A 14757-nucleotide genomic window follows, 5' to 3' on the forward strand; every position below is an offset into this window, starting at 1 on the left:
ACATATTTGCTTTATTCACAAAGGTGTCACATACTTTTAATCAGAGTGGTGGTGAGCTAATCAGTCTCTCTTGGAGCAGGAGCTCAGACTGGAGATTTGCACTGGAGAATGCTGATACTTGGTAATACAACCGAGAACTTGGCCAGAATGAAGCTCCCAGGTTTCTCTGCATCTTAGTGCACAGAGCTTTTCTTTCGATTGCACAGCTCTGCTCACTTCTCAGAAAGAGCAAAGGCTGTGAGATGTCCATTTGCTCTCTTGCTGACTCACTGGAGTTCCTTTGAAGCAGTGACTTGGAGTTCATGAGGGAGGAGGACTGCTGCAGCCTTGGCTTTCAGTTTTCTGCTTCTCTGGTCACTTGTCTGTTGTTACCACAGTAGCTATTGTATTATCCAGTGCTCTACTCAAATTTCCAATCAGTTGTTCCCCCACTGGCACTATGCTGATCAGCCATTGCTAGTATGACCCTAAAAAGGGTTTCAGCTACATGTGGTGAGGAGATTCTGCTCCCACCAGTGGTAGCAGTGGTTCTGTGGCTGTGCCTAACAGGCAGAGGAGCTGTTTGGGTGCTTTTTGTACTAAAGCTGGTCTGGGGAAGGTGGAGAAGGGCCTGTGAAGGATGGGATAGAGGGAGTACCTTGGTCACATAAAGACCTCTTGTTCGGAAGGCAGTAATACATTATACAAAAAGAGCTGGAGTCTGAAGCTGACTCTAAAGAAAGGAGAGGAACCCGTGCAATTTGCAAGCTGGGAATGACTGAAAAACAGTGTTGGCAGCTAAAGTGATAGAGCACAATCCCTTGTGCAGTGTAAGTCTTGCTGTGTGCTGTGGGAGCTGAAAGCTGGCCAGTGGACCCCATCATCTGCAGCCTGTCAGCTCACCCCGTGCCATTGCTTTGCAGGTGGCCTGGCAAGGATCTGGGGGCAATGAGAAGTTCTTCTTTGACAATGAGAACGTAAGTAGGATAGGACAGAATGCTCCCCATGAGTGTGTGTAAAGCTATGTGTGCACCAGCAAGAAAAGGGTCACCTGTGTTTCTGGAAAACCCTGTTTCTCTGCAGTTTCCTGGGTTTAGCCTCTTTGTGCAGATCCCAATCTGCTTCTTCCCTGTACTTGCCTTTTCCACATGCCAGGTACAGAACAAACTCAGTGTGGGGACTGACAAGTTATATAAGTCATAACCCTGAAGGAGAGAGAAGCAATAAAAAAACGATGGCCAGAGAGGGTGTTAGAGAGTCAGAATACAGCTGTCATGGGGAGAGCTTCACTCCTCCAGGGCTAATAGGCCCAAAATTAAAATCCCTGGCCTTGAGGAAAAGCTGTCAGTCACAATGAGAAGACAAGAATAGCTTCTCAGTCATCCCAAAGTATTTAAATTTACGTTTGTGTGCAACAGGGTTCTTTCCTGTACCCCTTACAGGCAGATGTGAGTGTTTCTGTCGCTTTACTCTAAAGTGTATTCCCCTCTCACCATCAGGTCTGCATGATTTTTAATGCTGGAGAGCTGACACTAGTGGAGTATGGAAGCAATGACATTCTGGGGTCTGTCCGCACAGAGTTTATGAACCCTCATCTGGTCAGGTAATGGCTACATCTGCCTGTGTGACCAGCACAGGCATTTAAAATGAGCTCAGAGATGTAACTCTGGCAGTGTCCCACAGTGTAGAATGCAGCCCCCAGACAGTCTCTTCTCACAGTGACCAGTGCTGGATTTAGTTGCCAGGTTTCTGGCTGTCAGGTTTTAGAAGCACAAGAGCCTCTTTTCCTCTGATCTTGGTGTAGCCTGCCATAGCTGTGGCTGAGGAGGGACGTCCTTGCATGTTCTCAGGGAACTCTACATCCAGCTGATCCTGGTACAGAATCATCAGGGACTCCAGCAGGAACTCCTCTGTCCCTCTAAAATTCTACACCCCATGTTCTGAGTCAGGGGAAGGGAGGATTGCTCAGAGCAGTGTAATTAATGTGTTATTGAGGACCCCTGCTCCAGAGGGGGAAGCCATGGGTCAGAAAAGTCACCTATAGCTGTCTCACTTGAGGCAGCTATAGGTACTGGGCAAGTGTCACAGGTCAGAGAGCTGCCAGAGGCTCCATGTGCTCAGGGAAACTGCAGGAAGTCAGGGAGGGGCTGTGTGATTCAGATGTGAATTTTGAGAGTGGTGAGGGTAACAATCATTCCCTTCAAATCACAGTGTCCGTATCAATGAGAGACAGCAGCGAGGCGTGGACGAGAACAAGAGACTGGCTTACCTGGTAGACATCAAGACTATAGCAACAGGTGACTGTAACCCTCCTTTCCCCTTCCCTGTATTTTGCCAGCCTTCTTCATTCCTTTCCGGTTTTATTTTTTTGTGCCAGGCAGCACATCCCTGAAGGTCCTCTTTGCATTCCCTCTGCCTAGCAGCAGTCCACTGGACACCAGGCTGTCCTGCTTTTGACAGGATGCTGCCTGTCATGGACACAGCCACGGGTGTCTGTGACTGTCCTGGACCCAGACTCTGTGTTGCCTGCACTGCCTGTGAGCTGTGCATGCTCACAGACAGTGGGAGAATTGCTGCTGCTGCTGAGAAGGCATCAAAATAAAATGTCCCTGCTGTTTGGTGTTCGTGTCACAGGGTCTTTGCTGAGGGTCTTGCCCTAAATAGGTCCCAGGCACAGCTTTGAATGTTGAGCACTTTGAGGTACATCAGGTACTGACACTGTTTCCTTTCTTTCCATCCTGAGTGGACCTTGTTGGTGGCTACAACACTGGCACAATCAGTCACGACAGCAAGATCGACTGGCTGGAGCTGAATGAAACAGGCCACAAGCTGCTCTTCAGGGACAAGAAGATGAGGGTGAGGCAGGCACCTCAGGCCGTGTGGCAGGATGGCGTGTGTGGGGAGAGGTAGAGAGAGACATGCCTGAATGGGGGGAGGGAGGTGAGAAACACATCTGAAATACTCCTGATTTTTTGCTTAGTGCTCCTTTGAGGAAGATTGACTATGCCCAGATTGCATGAGCTGCCAGTGTTGCATTCTTGGGTCATAGCTAATGCTGAACTTATTTACTAGACGTCTTCATCTCATCACACCTGATAGTGAAAATCATGCATTCTTCTGCAGTACAAATGTCTATGGTATTCAAAATGTCATGTCAGTCAGGTGAAGCCCAGTGACTGGGAGAAGGAAAACATTGTACTCCTCTTTAAAAGGTGAGGAAGGAGGACCCTGGGCACTAGTGACCTGGTAGCCTCACCTCTGGGGCTTGGAAGATCATGGAGCAGATCCCCGTAGAAGCAGTGCTAAGGCAGATGGGGAGCAGGCAGGAGATTCAGGACAACCAGGGCAGGTAATTCGGGACAGCCAGCGTGGCTTCACCAACACTGCCTGACCAACCCAATGGCCTTCTCTGATGGAGACTCCCTCAGTGAACAAGGGAAGGGCTATGGATGTTGTTTATCTAGATGTCTGTAAAGCCTTTCACACAGTGCCCCACAACATCCTCCTCTCTAAACAGCAGAGAGATGGATTTGATGGTGGACAGTTGGCTGGAGAAGGAATTGGGAACATTTGCATCCAGAGGGAAGTGGTCAGTGGCTCAGACATCAGTGACAAGCAGTGCCCCTCAGGGGTCTGTATTGGGACAGTGTTATTTTATATTTTCATTAATGATACAGATGAAGGGATTGAGTACAGCCTCAGTTTGCAGATGACACCAAGCTGAGGGTGGTGTGACACACCTGAAGGACAGGGCCATCCAGAGGAACCCGGACAAGCTCCAGAGCTGCACCCACAGGAATGTCATGAGATGTCACAAGGCCAAGCATAAGCTGTGTGCTGAACCAGTCCCACAGTGAGGGCAGCAGGGCAGGGTGGCTGCTGTTCCTCTGTTTAGGTGAGATCCCATCTGCTGTGCTGCTTCCAGCTGTGGGGTCCTGGCACAGGACCAACGTGGAGCTGCTGGAGCACGTCCAGAGGAGGCCACAGAAGTGATCAGAGGCCTGGAGCACCTCTTCTGTGAGGAAAAGCTGAAAGAATTGAATTGTTCATCCTGTAGAAGAGAAGGCTCCAGGAAGACCTTAGAGTCCCTTCCAGTGCCTAAAGGGCGTCCAAAAGAGCTGGGAGGCATCTTTGGAAAAGAGCCTGGAGTGAAAGGATAAGGGGGAATGGCTTCCCACTGCCAGAGGGCAGAGTTAGATGGCATGCTGGGGAGAAATTCTTCCCTGTAAGGGTGCTGAGGCCCTGGCACAGGTTGCTCAGGGAAGCTTTGGCTGCCCCATCCCTGCAAGTGTTGAAGACCAGGTTGGACAGGACTTGGAGCAACCTGGTCTAGTGAAAGGTGTCCCCGCCTATGGCAGGGAGTTGGAACAAGGTGATTTTTAAAATTCCTTCCACCCCAAACCATTCTGGGATTCTGTGATTTCTCCAGCCGTTTTGGTACAGACTGAAATAGGGACTTTCTTCTGATAGGTGTGTCATGAGAATAGCACAGTTCTCTCTTCTTTTTCTCATCTTTTCTAGGTGAGGACAAGGAATAGAGACAGTCTAGGAGTTTTCAGTCACAAGACATCATATATATATATATATATATATATATATATATAGCAAAATTATGCCATATGTCAGGTTACACCTTCCAAACTCTTATGTTTGGTTTTGGGCAGAGTGTTCTACAAACAACTGGCCTATCACCTTATTGGTAGTAGTCATTGCACTAGGACTGTGTCTGGGATGGACAGTTCAGCCCAAAATTGCAGAGGAAGGCCCTTCTTGGTCTCTTAGTTTGTTTCCATGAAGACTTCAGACTCATTTTCCTGTTCCTCCTCTGCAGCTGAGAGGGAACTGAAGTAGCACAAGGTATATTCTGGTTTTTATGTGTCTGTGCCAAGCCGTAAGGGAGGCAAGAGCATGTGGCTTGACGTGCTGCAAGGGTTTAAAAAGGTCTTACAGCAATGTGTAAATAAGTATGAGATTTTAGGATGTGTGTCGTGGAAAAAGTCTGTTTCCTGATGGAAATGTCTGTTTACAAGATGCCTGCTCAGATGTTCCTGCGATGTTTGTGTGAGCTGGCAGCCCAGGCACAAGCCCAGCTGAGCCTGTTCTCCTCTCCCCTGCAGCTGCAGCTCTATGACATCGGGAGCAGCACCAAGAGCACCATTCTGAGCTACTGCTCCTATGTGCAGTGGGTCCCGGGCAGTGATGTGGTGGTTGCTCAGAACAGGAACAGTCTCTGCATTTGGTACAACATCGATGCTCCAGAGCGAGTCACCATGTTTCCTCTGAAGGTAAAATGATGGAGACTTTGCCTCCTGCAGTTTCTTTTTCTTCTTCCTCATGTGTGTGGGAGTAGCAAGGGTGGTATGACAGAAAGGACACAGAAGGGAGCTGTTTGTTTCTGATGGGCAAAATATGAGCTCATTTATCAGCTTTAGCAGATATTTCTGGCCAAAGATGGAGCAAGGAGCTGCTTCATGGCTCAGTCTGCTCGGTGTGAGCTCATTCAGAAGAACCATGACTGGCAGAGCTGTTGCAGTGCTTCCCTCACATCCCTGAGATCCCACATACTTCAGGTGAGCAGGGCAGTTTTGACAGCTGGTATCTTTCTAGGGGGATATCGTAGGCTTGGAAAGGAGTGATGGGAAGACTGAAGTGCTAGTGTCTGAAGGGGTGAGCACTGTGTCCTACACCCTGGATGAAGGCCTCATCGAGTTTGGGACTGCCATTGATGATGGGGATTATCACAGGTAAGTGCTGGATACGCCAATGGCAATGGCAGGTAGCTCACAGCACGTGCCAGACACCTGGGAACCAATAATGATCCATGAATGGCAGCAGCACAGCTTTCCAGGGCTCAGCTTCAGACTCTCAGCATGATGCTGGTGCCAGGTCTGGCTGTAATGAATATCAGAGTCCTTCAGGAGAGATTTTTCAGCTTTTGCCTCCTTGCAGCTATGTGCTTTCAAACTCAGGGATGGACTGGCCAGTCTGGTCCCACAGACACCAACAGGGCTTTGCTGAAGGTACTTCTCAGTTAATTGCAGTGAGTAAGTGTCTCCAGAGCAGCCCATGTGCAGTGGTCCTTGGGTGCTTTTACTGCTGCCCTTCCAGGGATGGTAGCAGTGTTATGGAAACATCCAGGAGGTGTGCAGAGTAAAAATTGACTGCCGGAAGTGGTCATGGCCACCTGGGTACTGCTGACACTCTTAGAGGGCTTTTAGAAGTGACCAGGGGTGAAAACTTCACGTGTTCATAGCGCTGTTGTGTCTTCAGAGACTTTCTCAGCAGGGACTTGTATCAGACAGAACACTTTAGATTTGTCCCACGCTGTTACAGCCTTCTGCTGATCATCTGCCTCTAAGTACCTTAGCCTAGATGGGAATAACCTAAATCTCTGAGTTTTCCTCTGCTCTGTCAGGCTCTGTGTTACACTGTCCTCTTCAGAGCTGGGCACACCCACTGGCTTTGTTTTCAGTGCCACTCTGGTTAGGAAGCTGCTCTCTCACTGTCTGGGGTTTTCCTCAGAGAGCTCTTTTGTCACTAAAGTCTGCAAATCTGTCTGTCTCAAGGGCAACTGCATTTTTGGAGACACTGGAAATGTCCACAGAGACTGAAGCCATGTGGAGGACCCTCAGCAGACTGGCTTTGGAAGCGAGACAGCTGCACATTGCAGAGAGGTACATCACATCTTCATGGCTTCAACACGCTCTTTGCTGAATCCCAGAAACTTCCAGCTGAAGGTGTGGCTCTGTGTGTGGTCTGGAATATTCACTGCACTGGAGACTTAGGTGTTCCCTATGCCAGGCCATGACTTTGCCTTTTCATCCCAGCTGGTAATGCCAGAACCAGAGGTGGGAAGACCTCTCTCTGTAGCATAATTTTTTGTTGATGGTAGCCCAAAGCTGTGTATAGCAAGGACTGAGAGAGCTGACAGACAGGAGCAAGCTTGAGGCATTGCTGAGGCCTGGGAAGGTGTAACATGAGCCTTGGTCATGCTCCTGGATTCTCCCATGGAACAGGGCTAGAGAGCACATCTGAACACAGGTCTTGGCAAAATCCTTCTCTTGAAGTAGGGCTACCCCATCTCTCCCATTGCTGAGCTGAGTCTGTTGCCTGGTTTCTGATTTTCTTATCTTGGACCAAAAGTGGATGACAAGACCTGGTTATTGACTAACTGTTCTGCGTTTTCCAGGTGCTTTGCAGCTCTGGGAAACATGGCAAAGGCTCGATTTCTGCATGAAACCAATGCTATTGCTGACCAGGCAGCTCAGGAGCACGTAAGTCAAACTTTTCCTGCTCTGCAGGGCAGCAGTTTTCCTTTGAACACTCGCATGCACATTATCTTCTGTGTCCTTGCTCACCAGTGTCATGCTGCAGACCAGTCCCTCTTCATGCAGAAATTGCTGACATTGCCTTTCATGCACAGCTGCCAGGTCCCTCTCAAGGCTGGCCATTTTATACTGTCCTGGCTTGTCCCTTGCTGTGATTCTCAGCTGTCTGTCGTTTCTGTAATGGCCCAGCTCCTCCTGCAGTGCCTCCGTGTTCCATCCTGGAGCAGTTCTGTCCCTCAGCAAACTGAGCGTGCTGCTCTTGCCAGCAGGGCGGGGATGGCTCAGACCATTACCTGGTGCGGGCCCGCTTGGCCATGCTGGACAAGAACTACAAGCTGGCAGAGATGATCTTCCTGGAGCAAGTGAGTAAAGGAACAAGGAGTGGAGAAGGTTCTGTTTCTCTTGGGGTGGGGAGGTGTGTGCCCTGTGCTGTAAGAGCAAAGGAAGATGTTGCTTGTTCGCAGGAGAAGAGTTTTCTCCATGAAGTAGAAAAGTATTCCTTGTTCTGAGGTGTAGGATTACCCAGACATGCATGAGGAGTGTGAGGGAGGATGTATATCTAAGTAATGGAGACAGTACACATTTTGAAGTGTTTTCTGCACGTCTAACCCTGCCCTGGAGAGCTGTGAGGGCTCCGTGGCAGTGTCTCTGCTCCTAACCTGGAGTCTTTGGGTTGCTGCTTTGCTTTCCAACACAGAACGCCACAGAGGAGGCCATGGAGATGTACCAGGAGCTGCACATGTGGGATGAGTGCATTGTGGTGGCCAAGGCAAAGGTACAGAACACTGCTGCTCTGGGCGATAGGCTGGGCTTGCTTGGTAGATCTGTTTGGGAGTCCATTCAGGGTCTGTGTTCTTTTCACCTGCTTTATGTGCTTCTGCTTAGAAGGGCCCCAAGTAGAAGGGAAGGTTGCACTGGTGTAAGTACAGACCTGGATGAATAGGGAGAAAAGCTACTGAAATTGGTTTAGGAGTACCTGTGGCTTCAAAAAAGAGTGGGTAGTGCCATGGTACACAGGGCTGGCATTGGAGTTTCTGGTAACTGGACAACAGGCCTGGTGCTGTGCCCAGGCGTTCAGAGCCTGCAGGATGAGCTGCACAGTGTCTCTCTCCCCTCAGCCAGGTCTGTGTTTCTCCACAGGGACACCCGATGCTGGAGAAGTTGCGTCGGGGTTACTACCAGTGGCTGCTGGACACGCAGCAGGAGGAGAAGGCCGGGGAGGTGCAGGAGGAGCAGGGGGATTACGTGGCAGCCATCAGCCTGTACCTGCGGGCAGGGCTGCCAGCCAGAGCGGCACGGCTGGCCATGGGCAGGGACGAGCTGCTCACCAGCGCGGACGTCATCGACAGGATCTCGGTGGCTCTGGTCAGAGGGGAGCTCTATGAGCAGGTGAATGGCCCTGCCCTCTGGGCTCTCAGCTTGGGGGCATCAAGGCCCCTGTGAGGCACAGGGGGACTGGGCTGGAGGGTGGCAGAGGGGATTCTGTGTTGATAAATTTGCAGTTAACTTTATGAGGAAATCCTCACTGTATCCATTGTGCATGGGTGAGGTCTAGGATTACTGTTGCAAATCAGGAAAAAAATCACATCTGATTGGCAACGTGTCTCCAGAATATTGTGTCAGTAGTAGTTATGGAGGCCCCTAGGAAGATGGGAATCAACAGGAACAGAATTGTGAATCAAACTGAATACTTGATATCCCTGTGGAAGTGTCAGTGCTTCCTCATATCAGAATAAAATACAACCTAAGGGTAGTCTAAATGGAAAAGTTAAGGAAGTAAAACTAAGGAGTTGAAGACTGTAGAGTCATGAATATCATAAAGAAGGGATGTGAGTGTTCTCTGTGTCTATTAACACAAAAATTGATAACGTACTGTTAGGTGACAGTTCTAAAACCAAAGGGTGTTTTTTCCACAGCACATAATCATGTTAATGTAAGAAAGCAGTGCTGAGTCTGCCCACTGCCCAGTGGCCTGTGGCAGGGGCTTAAGAAAGGAAAAGTAAGAACAGGGCAGGCAGATACAGGATGGCACTTCCCCTGTATTCCCCTAGTGTGTTTTCATGGGGTCCTGCAGTTTACAGCCTATAACATACCTGAGCAGCTCCCCTTCCGTGTTTAAGAGCTCTTGATAGGTTTTGCTTCCGTGAGCTTGTTACATTATTGCTTGAACCACACACAGATTTTTAGTTACAGTTTTGGCTATGAGTTACCCAGTTCAGTTATGTGTTGTGTGAAAAAAGCCACTGCTTTTTGTTAGCTTAAGTCCTTTATAGATTACATTTCTGTAGTCTCAATTTATCTTTGGCATTTTCTGGCCATTTCATTTTGATACAAGAGAACTTTGTACTTTTTCAAACCTGTCATCTTTTCTTAAGCTTTCAGTTGAAAGAATAAGTGGAGCTCCCAGCTACTAGATGTTGTTACCAGAAGTATAAATAGTCCAAAGATGATTAGACAAATCGTGGAGGTAGAGTCTGTCAAAAGCCATTAAATTATGATGTGAGGGCATCATGACAAACTCAGGCAGCTTCTAATGTGCAGGTTGCAGAGATGGACAAATAGAGGAAAGGCTGGTGTATACTGCTCTGTTTTTACAGTCCTGTAGATGTGTGGTCTTGCCACCATTCAAATACTGAAGGGATGAGCCTTGGTCTGCCAGAATGGCTGTGCTGGGGTCAGTCAGCAGAGAGGACAATGGTCTTGGCACATTCTGGCTTTCCTAGGAGTTCCTTAATCCCCATACACTTGGTTAGTTGGGAGGGCAGAGCTGGTGCAGAGTGTGCATGGAGCTGGTAGAGTACGATGGTGTGGGGCAATGGTGGCTCTGGAAACTGGCAGCTTGTATCTGTCCTTAGGCTGGAGACCTGTTTGAGAAGGTTGGGAACCCACGAAAGGCTCTGGAGTGCTACAGCAAGGGCAGTGCCTTCCTCAAAGGTACCGTGCTCAGGGTGCTCCCCCCTTCATGTCCACCAGGAGCCTGGGCCCTCTGGCCTGGTGGCAACATGAAATATTGCCCTGGAGCTTGGAGAGGCCTGAATGCTCTGCAGCTTCCACCTATCATATAATTGAGTGTATGTTCACGTAGTTGTACTTGCACATGCAGTCCCAGGAGAGTGTCTTGTCCCAAGCCCTTGACCACGCTGACTGCACCAGCGTGGATTTGACCCAGCTCTGCACAGGGTCTAGGCTGTGGGTAACCCACTGGAGCTGGGGTGGCTGAGACAGTCACCATTCCCCTCCTTCTGTGCCAGATCCAAGATCCATGCTTGCCCCACCGTTCTGCTTCCCTGCTGGACTCTCACAGCTCTTGTGTCCCCTTGCAGCTGTGGAGCTGGCTCGCCTGGCATTTCCTGCAGAGGTTGTGAAGCTGGAGGAGGCCTGGGGAGACCATCTGGTGCAGCAGAAGCAGCTGGATGCTGCTATTAACCACTACATCGAAGCCAGGTGGGAGCAGGGGAAGGCTGTATAAGCAGCAGGGCAAATGTTGATACCTTTGCCTCTGTCAGCAGGGGGTTTGCCTGAGTGGTCCCCCACTACCCTGCTTAGCAGTGCCCACTTGCTTGCGTGCAGCAGCCACTGATGCCTTCCCATATCTCTCCCAAGGTCTCAGAGTGCTGACTGCTCTTCCCTGCTGTCCCAGTTCTTTCATCCCCCATAGCACTGCCAGTTCCTCAGCTGCTTTGTGCTGCTCTAACTGGGGAAGCTGAATCAAGCAGCAGAGCACTCTGTCTCCCTGGCACAGTGTAGCTGGAGGAGATGCCTGCTGCCTGGCTCTAAAGACTGCGTTTGGTGCCAGGTGCTCAGTTAAGGCCATTGAGGCAGCTTTGGAAGCCCGGCAGTGGAAGAAGGCCGTCTACATTTTGGACTTGCAGGACAAACAAACTGCAGCCAAATATTACCTCAAGATTGCCCAGCATTATGCAGCTTTACAGGAGTATCAGGTGAGGCCACAGACCACAGTCACTGCTCTGTGTGTCCCTTGGATGTACTGAGTGTGGTCCTTTCCTGGCAGGTTGCAGAGGAGCTGTACATCAAAGGAGGCCAGACCAAGGATGCTGTTGACATGTACACACAGGCTGGGCTCTGGGAACAGGCTCACAAGGTAGAGTCAGAAGCCAGAGCTTCTGTGAACCTCACCCTGCTGGTGAGATGTGTCTTCCATCAGGAGGTGGCAGTGCCTTGTGCACCAATACCTGATCAGCCAGTGCTCCTCTTAAATACACGTGCAGGGACATCCAGCAGCCAGCAAGAAATCCGTTCCCAATATTCCCATCCTGACCGAGGCCTTCTCACTCACAGCCCCATGTGGGTGCACCTCAGGCACAAATGCCCGCCCCAAGAGCTGGTTCTGTGTGTTTTGAGACAGCAACAAGGGACTGCCTGTGCTTTGCAGAGCATATAGCACAGATACCTGTTTGTCAGACGGGAAGGAAATATGTTTTCCTCTTCTCCTTCACTGTCATGTGTCAGGAAATTGCTGCTCATTTCTCCCTGGTGTGTTCCTCTGGCAGCTGGCAGTCAAGTGTATGAGCCAGGAGGACGTGAGTGTGCTGTACATAACCCAGGCCCAGGAGATGGAGAGACAGGGCAAGTACAAAGAAGCAGAGAGGTGAGTTCCTTCCAGTACTGGTATCAGTCCAAGACTGAGCCCTGAAAATTTTGCTGTAGTGAGGAGAAGCCCTTTCCTGGGTTAGGAGGAGAATTTGGGACTGGGGTTTGGAATGGTCAGAGGAACTTTCTCCAGCACGGAGAACTCGAGCTGATATTTCAGGCTGCAGGAAGATTTCAGGGACTGGCTTTATCCTTGGCTGAGGCATTGGGATGTGCTGCTTTTCCCAGGCTATACATCACTGTGAATGAGCCCGACATGGCCATCACCATGTACAAGAAGTGTAAGATGTATGACAGGATGGTTTCCCTCGTAGCCAAGTACCACAAGGACTTACTTGGAGATACTCACCTGCACCTGGGCAAGGTGAGTGCATCTCATGGCAGGGGATCAGCGAGACCACGCAGGGGCAGGATTGTTGTTACAAACAAGTGTTTGAGATTGCTTAAAAAATCAGTGGCAAGGGTATGAGCAAAAATCAGGTTTAATATTAAGCATTAAAGCACGACAAGTTTGTTGTCAAGATTCACTCTATTACTTACAGGACAGCTAAGACACAACAAGGGAAGACAAGCAACAACAAAACCAAACAAAATCCAGGCAATCAAAGCAGAAATTAACTGAGAACTGGGTGGGGGTATGTGGGGGGTGTGTGGGTGTGGGTGTATGTGACAGAAGACAGTGAACAAAAACATAAAAAGACACAGATAAAAAACAACAGCCTAAAAGTTTGCCAGCACTCAAACATACGAGTACTTTAACTCAACTTATACCTTAAGCCTAACTATTTAATGTAGGAAGACATTTCACTTACACCTAACTTAATTTATAGTTTAACCTTAACAATCTAACAGTGGAATAACATTTAACAGCATTTAGCCTGACTTATAATTTTGAAGTTATACTTGGCAACTCAGCAGAAGAGTAAGACTTAGCAACACTTAGCTTATAACTTACGTTTAACAACTTAGCAAAAGAGCAACGCTTAGCAGCATTTGAGTTAATAACTATAAGTTAACCTTACCTACAGGCCTTAACTTTTAGATATCCAAGATACTTACATCTAAGAAAGCCACATTGCTCCCAGATTTGCTGTACTATATGTGCATCTTTATGCACACAGACAGAAACAGTCAGTGCAAGCAAAGCACCTGTGAAAAATTCCCCCCAGAGGTCAGTGAAATCCTGACTTTGGAGGCCTTTGCAAATCTCCTGGTGGGTGACGGATCGGGTCTTGAGGAGTGAGGGTATTGGCTCAGGACATGTAATGTTTTGGTGATCCTCCAAGACCAGCAAATCTGAGTGTTTGCTGCTCTGAGAGGTGTCCCTCCCCCAGAGGGACATTGCTGGTCACAGCCCACTGTGGTCCCAGGTTTATAGGACTGCTGTTTACAGGGTCACAAGAGAGCAGGCTGCAGTCATAGCAATGTTTCATCCTGGCCAGAGTTTGGCTTGGCACTTTCTCTAAAAGTGTGAGAACAGGGATGCTTTGCCATTCAGGCCAGAGCAATATTTCCCAAGGCTGGTCGTAAGCAAAACAGAAGCTCGTTAGACAACATCAGTTCCTGGGAGCAGACAGTGTTTCTGATAAGCTCAGGAGAAGCTGAGCCCAGGTGCTGTTCCCAAGGCCTAAGGAGCATTTCTGAGCTCACACTGCAGCCTGGAAAGGAGAAGGGGGATGCACCACCACAGGTGTCACTGTCTGGTTGCCTCTCACTGCAGGAGCTGGAGGCAGAGGGGCGCCTGCAGGAGGCTGAGTACCACTACCTGGAAGCCAAGGACTGGAAGACCACAGTGAACATGTACAGAGTTCATGACATGTGGGAAGATGCATACAGGGTAATAATCATTCACTGCTGCCCACCTGTGCAGGGCTGGGGTTCTGGCTGTGGGATCCTGCTGGGAACTGCCTTGTCTCTGTTCACTGCAAGATCAGAATGTTTGGTGTACATTACCCAGCCTCAGAACTGCCCTGGAGGCCCATGGGCCTCTCAGTCTGCACCACTGTAATCCAGCAGCAGGGTTTGACCCTTGGCCTTTCTGCTGTGCCCTTCCTGCAGCACTGCCCTTCCTGCAGCACTGCCCTGCCCTTGGGCACTGCCCTGCCCTTGGGCACTGCATCCTGTTGTACTCAGAGGTTGCTCTGGCCACAGCCCCCAGCACTGCTCCCCTCAGTGTGGCCGTGGAGTGCTGGGGTCACCTTGCTCTGCAGACAGGGATGTGGCTGTGCTGGGGCAGCAGCTGCTGTGCTGCACCACTCCTGCCTTTCTCTTACTCTCCCATCTCAGTGCAGTGGTGGTCGCAGAGGCGTTCATTGGGAGGGAACAGATGGTTCTGGTGCTCCCTCATGCTGGCAGGCAGCATGAGAGGGGCTCAGTCTGCTGAAGGTGAAACAGATACACGGGGTTTTTCCATTTCTTTTCTTTGGACAGGTGGCCAAGGCACACGGGGGTGCAAACTCCCATAAGCATGTGGCCTATCTGTGGGCGAAGAGCCTGGGTGGAGAGGCAGCTGTGAAACTCCTCAGCAAGTTTGGGCTTCTGGAGATGGCCATTGACCATGCAACAGACAGTGGGTACGCAGGTGCCTCCACCCAGCACCTCCCTCCCCTCTGCCTACCCAGTAAAAAACCGTGTGGGCCAAGGTAACTGTGTGCATGTGGTAGCTGCAGTCCAGAAAATGACATCTTCCCATCCCACCATGCTTCACACAGGCCTTCCACGTCCTTGACACATCCCACTCTTCGTCTTTGTGTCAGTCTCTCAAATGCCAGCTCGGAGCTGGGCAGGCAAATGCAGTTTGTCCCTTGCCCTCTGCAGGGGAAGGCTTGTGAGAGCTCTG

At 49.8% G+C, this 14757-nt stretch overlaps 1 protein-coding gene across 6 annotated transcripts in view; it reads left to right on the top strand.

Moving 5' to 3' along the window:
• The window catches only part of IFT172 (intraflagellar transport 172), a 38472-nt gene that overhangs the window by 9901 nt on the left and 13814 nt on the right, over positions 1 to 14757 (top strand). For 2 of the 6 annotated variants that reach the window (XM_063421767.1, XM_063421784.1), the window contains exons 12-30: positions 903 to 956; positions 1479 to 1582; positions 2191 to 2276; positions 2723 to 2835; positions 5097 to 5264; positions 5587 to 5723; positions 6546 to 6653; positions 7169 to 7253; positions 7574 to 7669; positions 8005 to 8082; positions 8448 to 8696; positions 10163 to 10241; positions 10631 to 10751; positions 11050 to 11248; positions 11320 to 11409; positions 11819 to 11916; positions 12147 to 12282; positions 13639 to 13755; positions 14349 to 14491. In XM_063421767.1, coding sequence (XP_063277837.1) covers positions 903 to 956; positions 1479 to 1582; positions 2191 to 2276; positions 2723 to 2835; positions 5097 to 5264; positions 5587 to 5723; positions 6546 to 6653; positions 7169 to 7253; positions 7574 to 7669; positions 8005 to 8082; positions 8448 to 8696; positions 10163 to 10241; positions 10631 to 10751; positions 11050 to 11248; positions 11320 to 11409; positions 11819 to 11916; positions 12147 to 12282; positions 13639 to 13755; positions 14349 to 14491 — 2261 coding nt within the window. The remainder of the gene's footprint in view (positions 1 to 902; positions 957 to 1478; positions 1583 to 2190; positions 2277 to 2722; positions 2836 to 5096; positions 5265 to 5586; positions 5724 to 6545; positions 6654 to 7168; positions 7254 to 7573; positions 7670 to 8004; positions 8083 to 8447; positions 8697 to 10162; positions 10242 to 10630; positions 10752 to 11049; positions 11249 to 11319; positions 11410 to 11818; positions 11917 to 12146; positions 12283 to 13638; positions 13756 to 14348; positions 14492 to 14757) is intronic. The other 4 variants (XM_063421804.1, XM_063421814.1, XM_063421794.1 and 1 more) reach the window with 3 other exon arrangements.

Source organism: Prinia subflava, chromosome 2, assembly GCF_021018805.1.
Source record: "Prinia subflava isolate CZ2003 ecotype Zambia chromosome 2, Cam_Psub_1.2, whole genome shotgun sequence".
NCBI classification, from domain to species: Eukaryota; Metazoa; Chordata; class Aves; order Passeriformes; family Cisticolidae; genus Prinia; species Prinia subflava.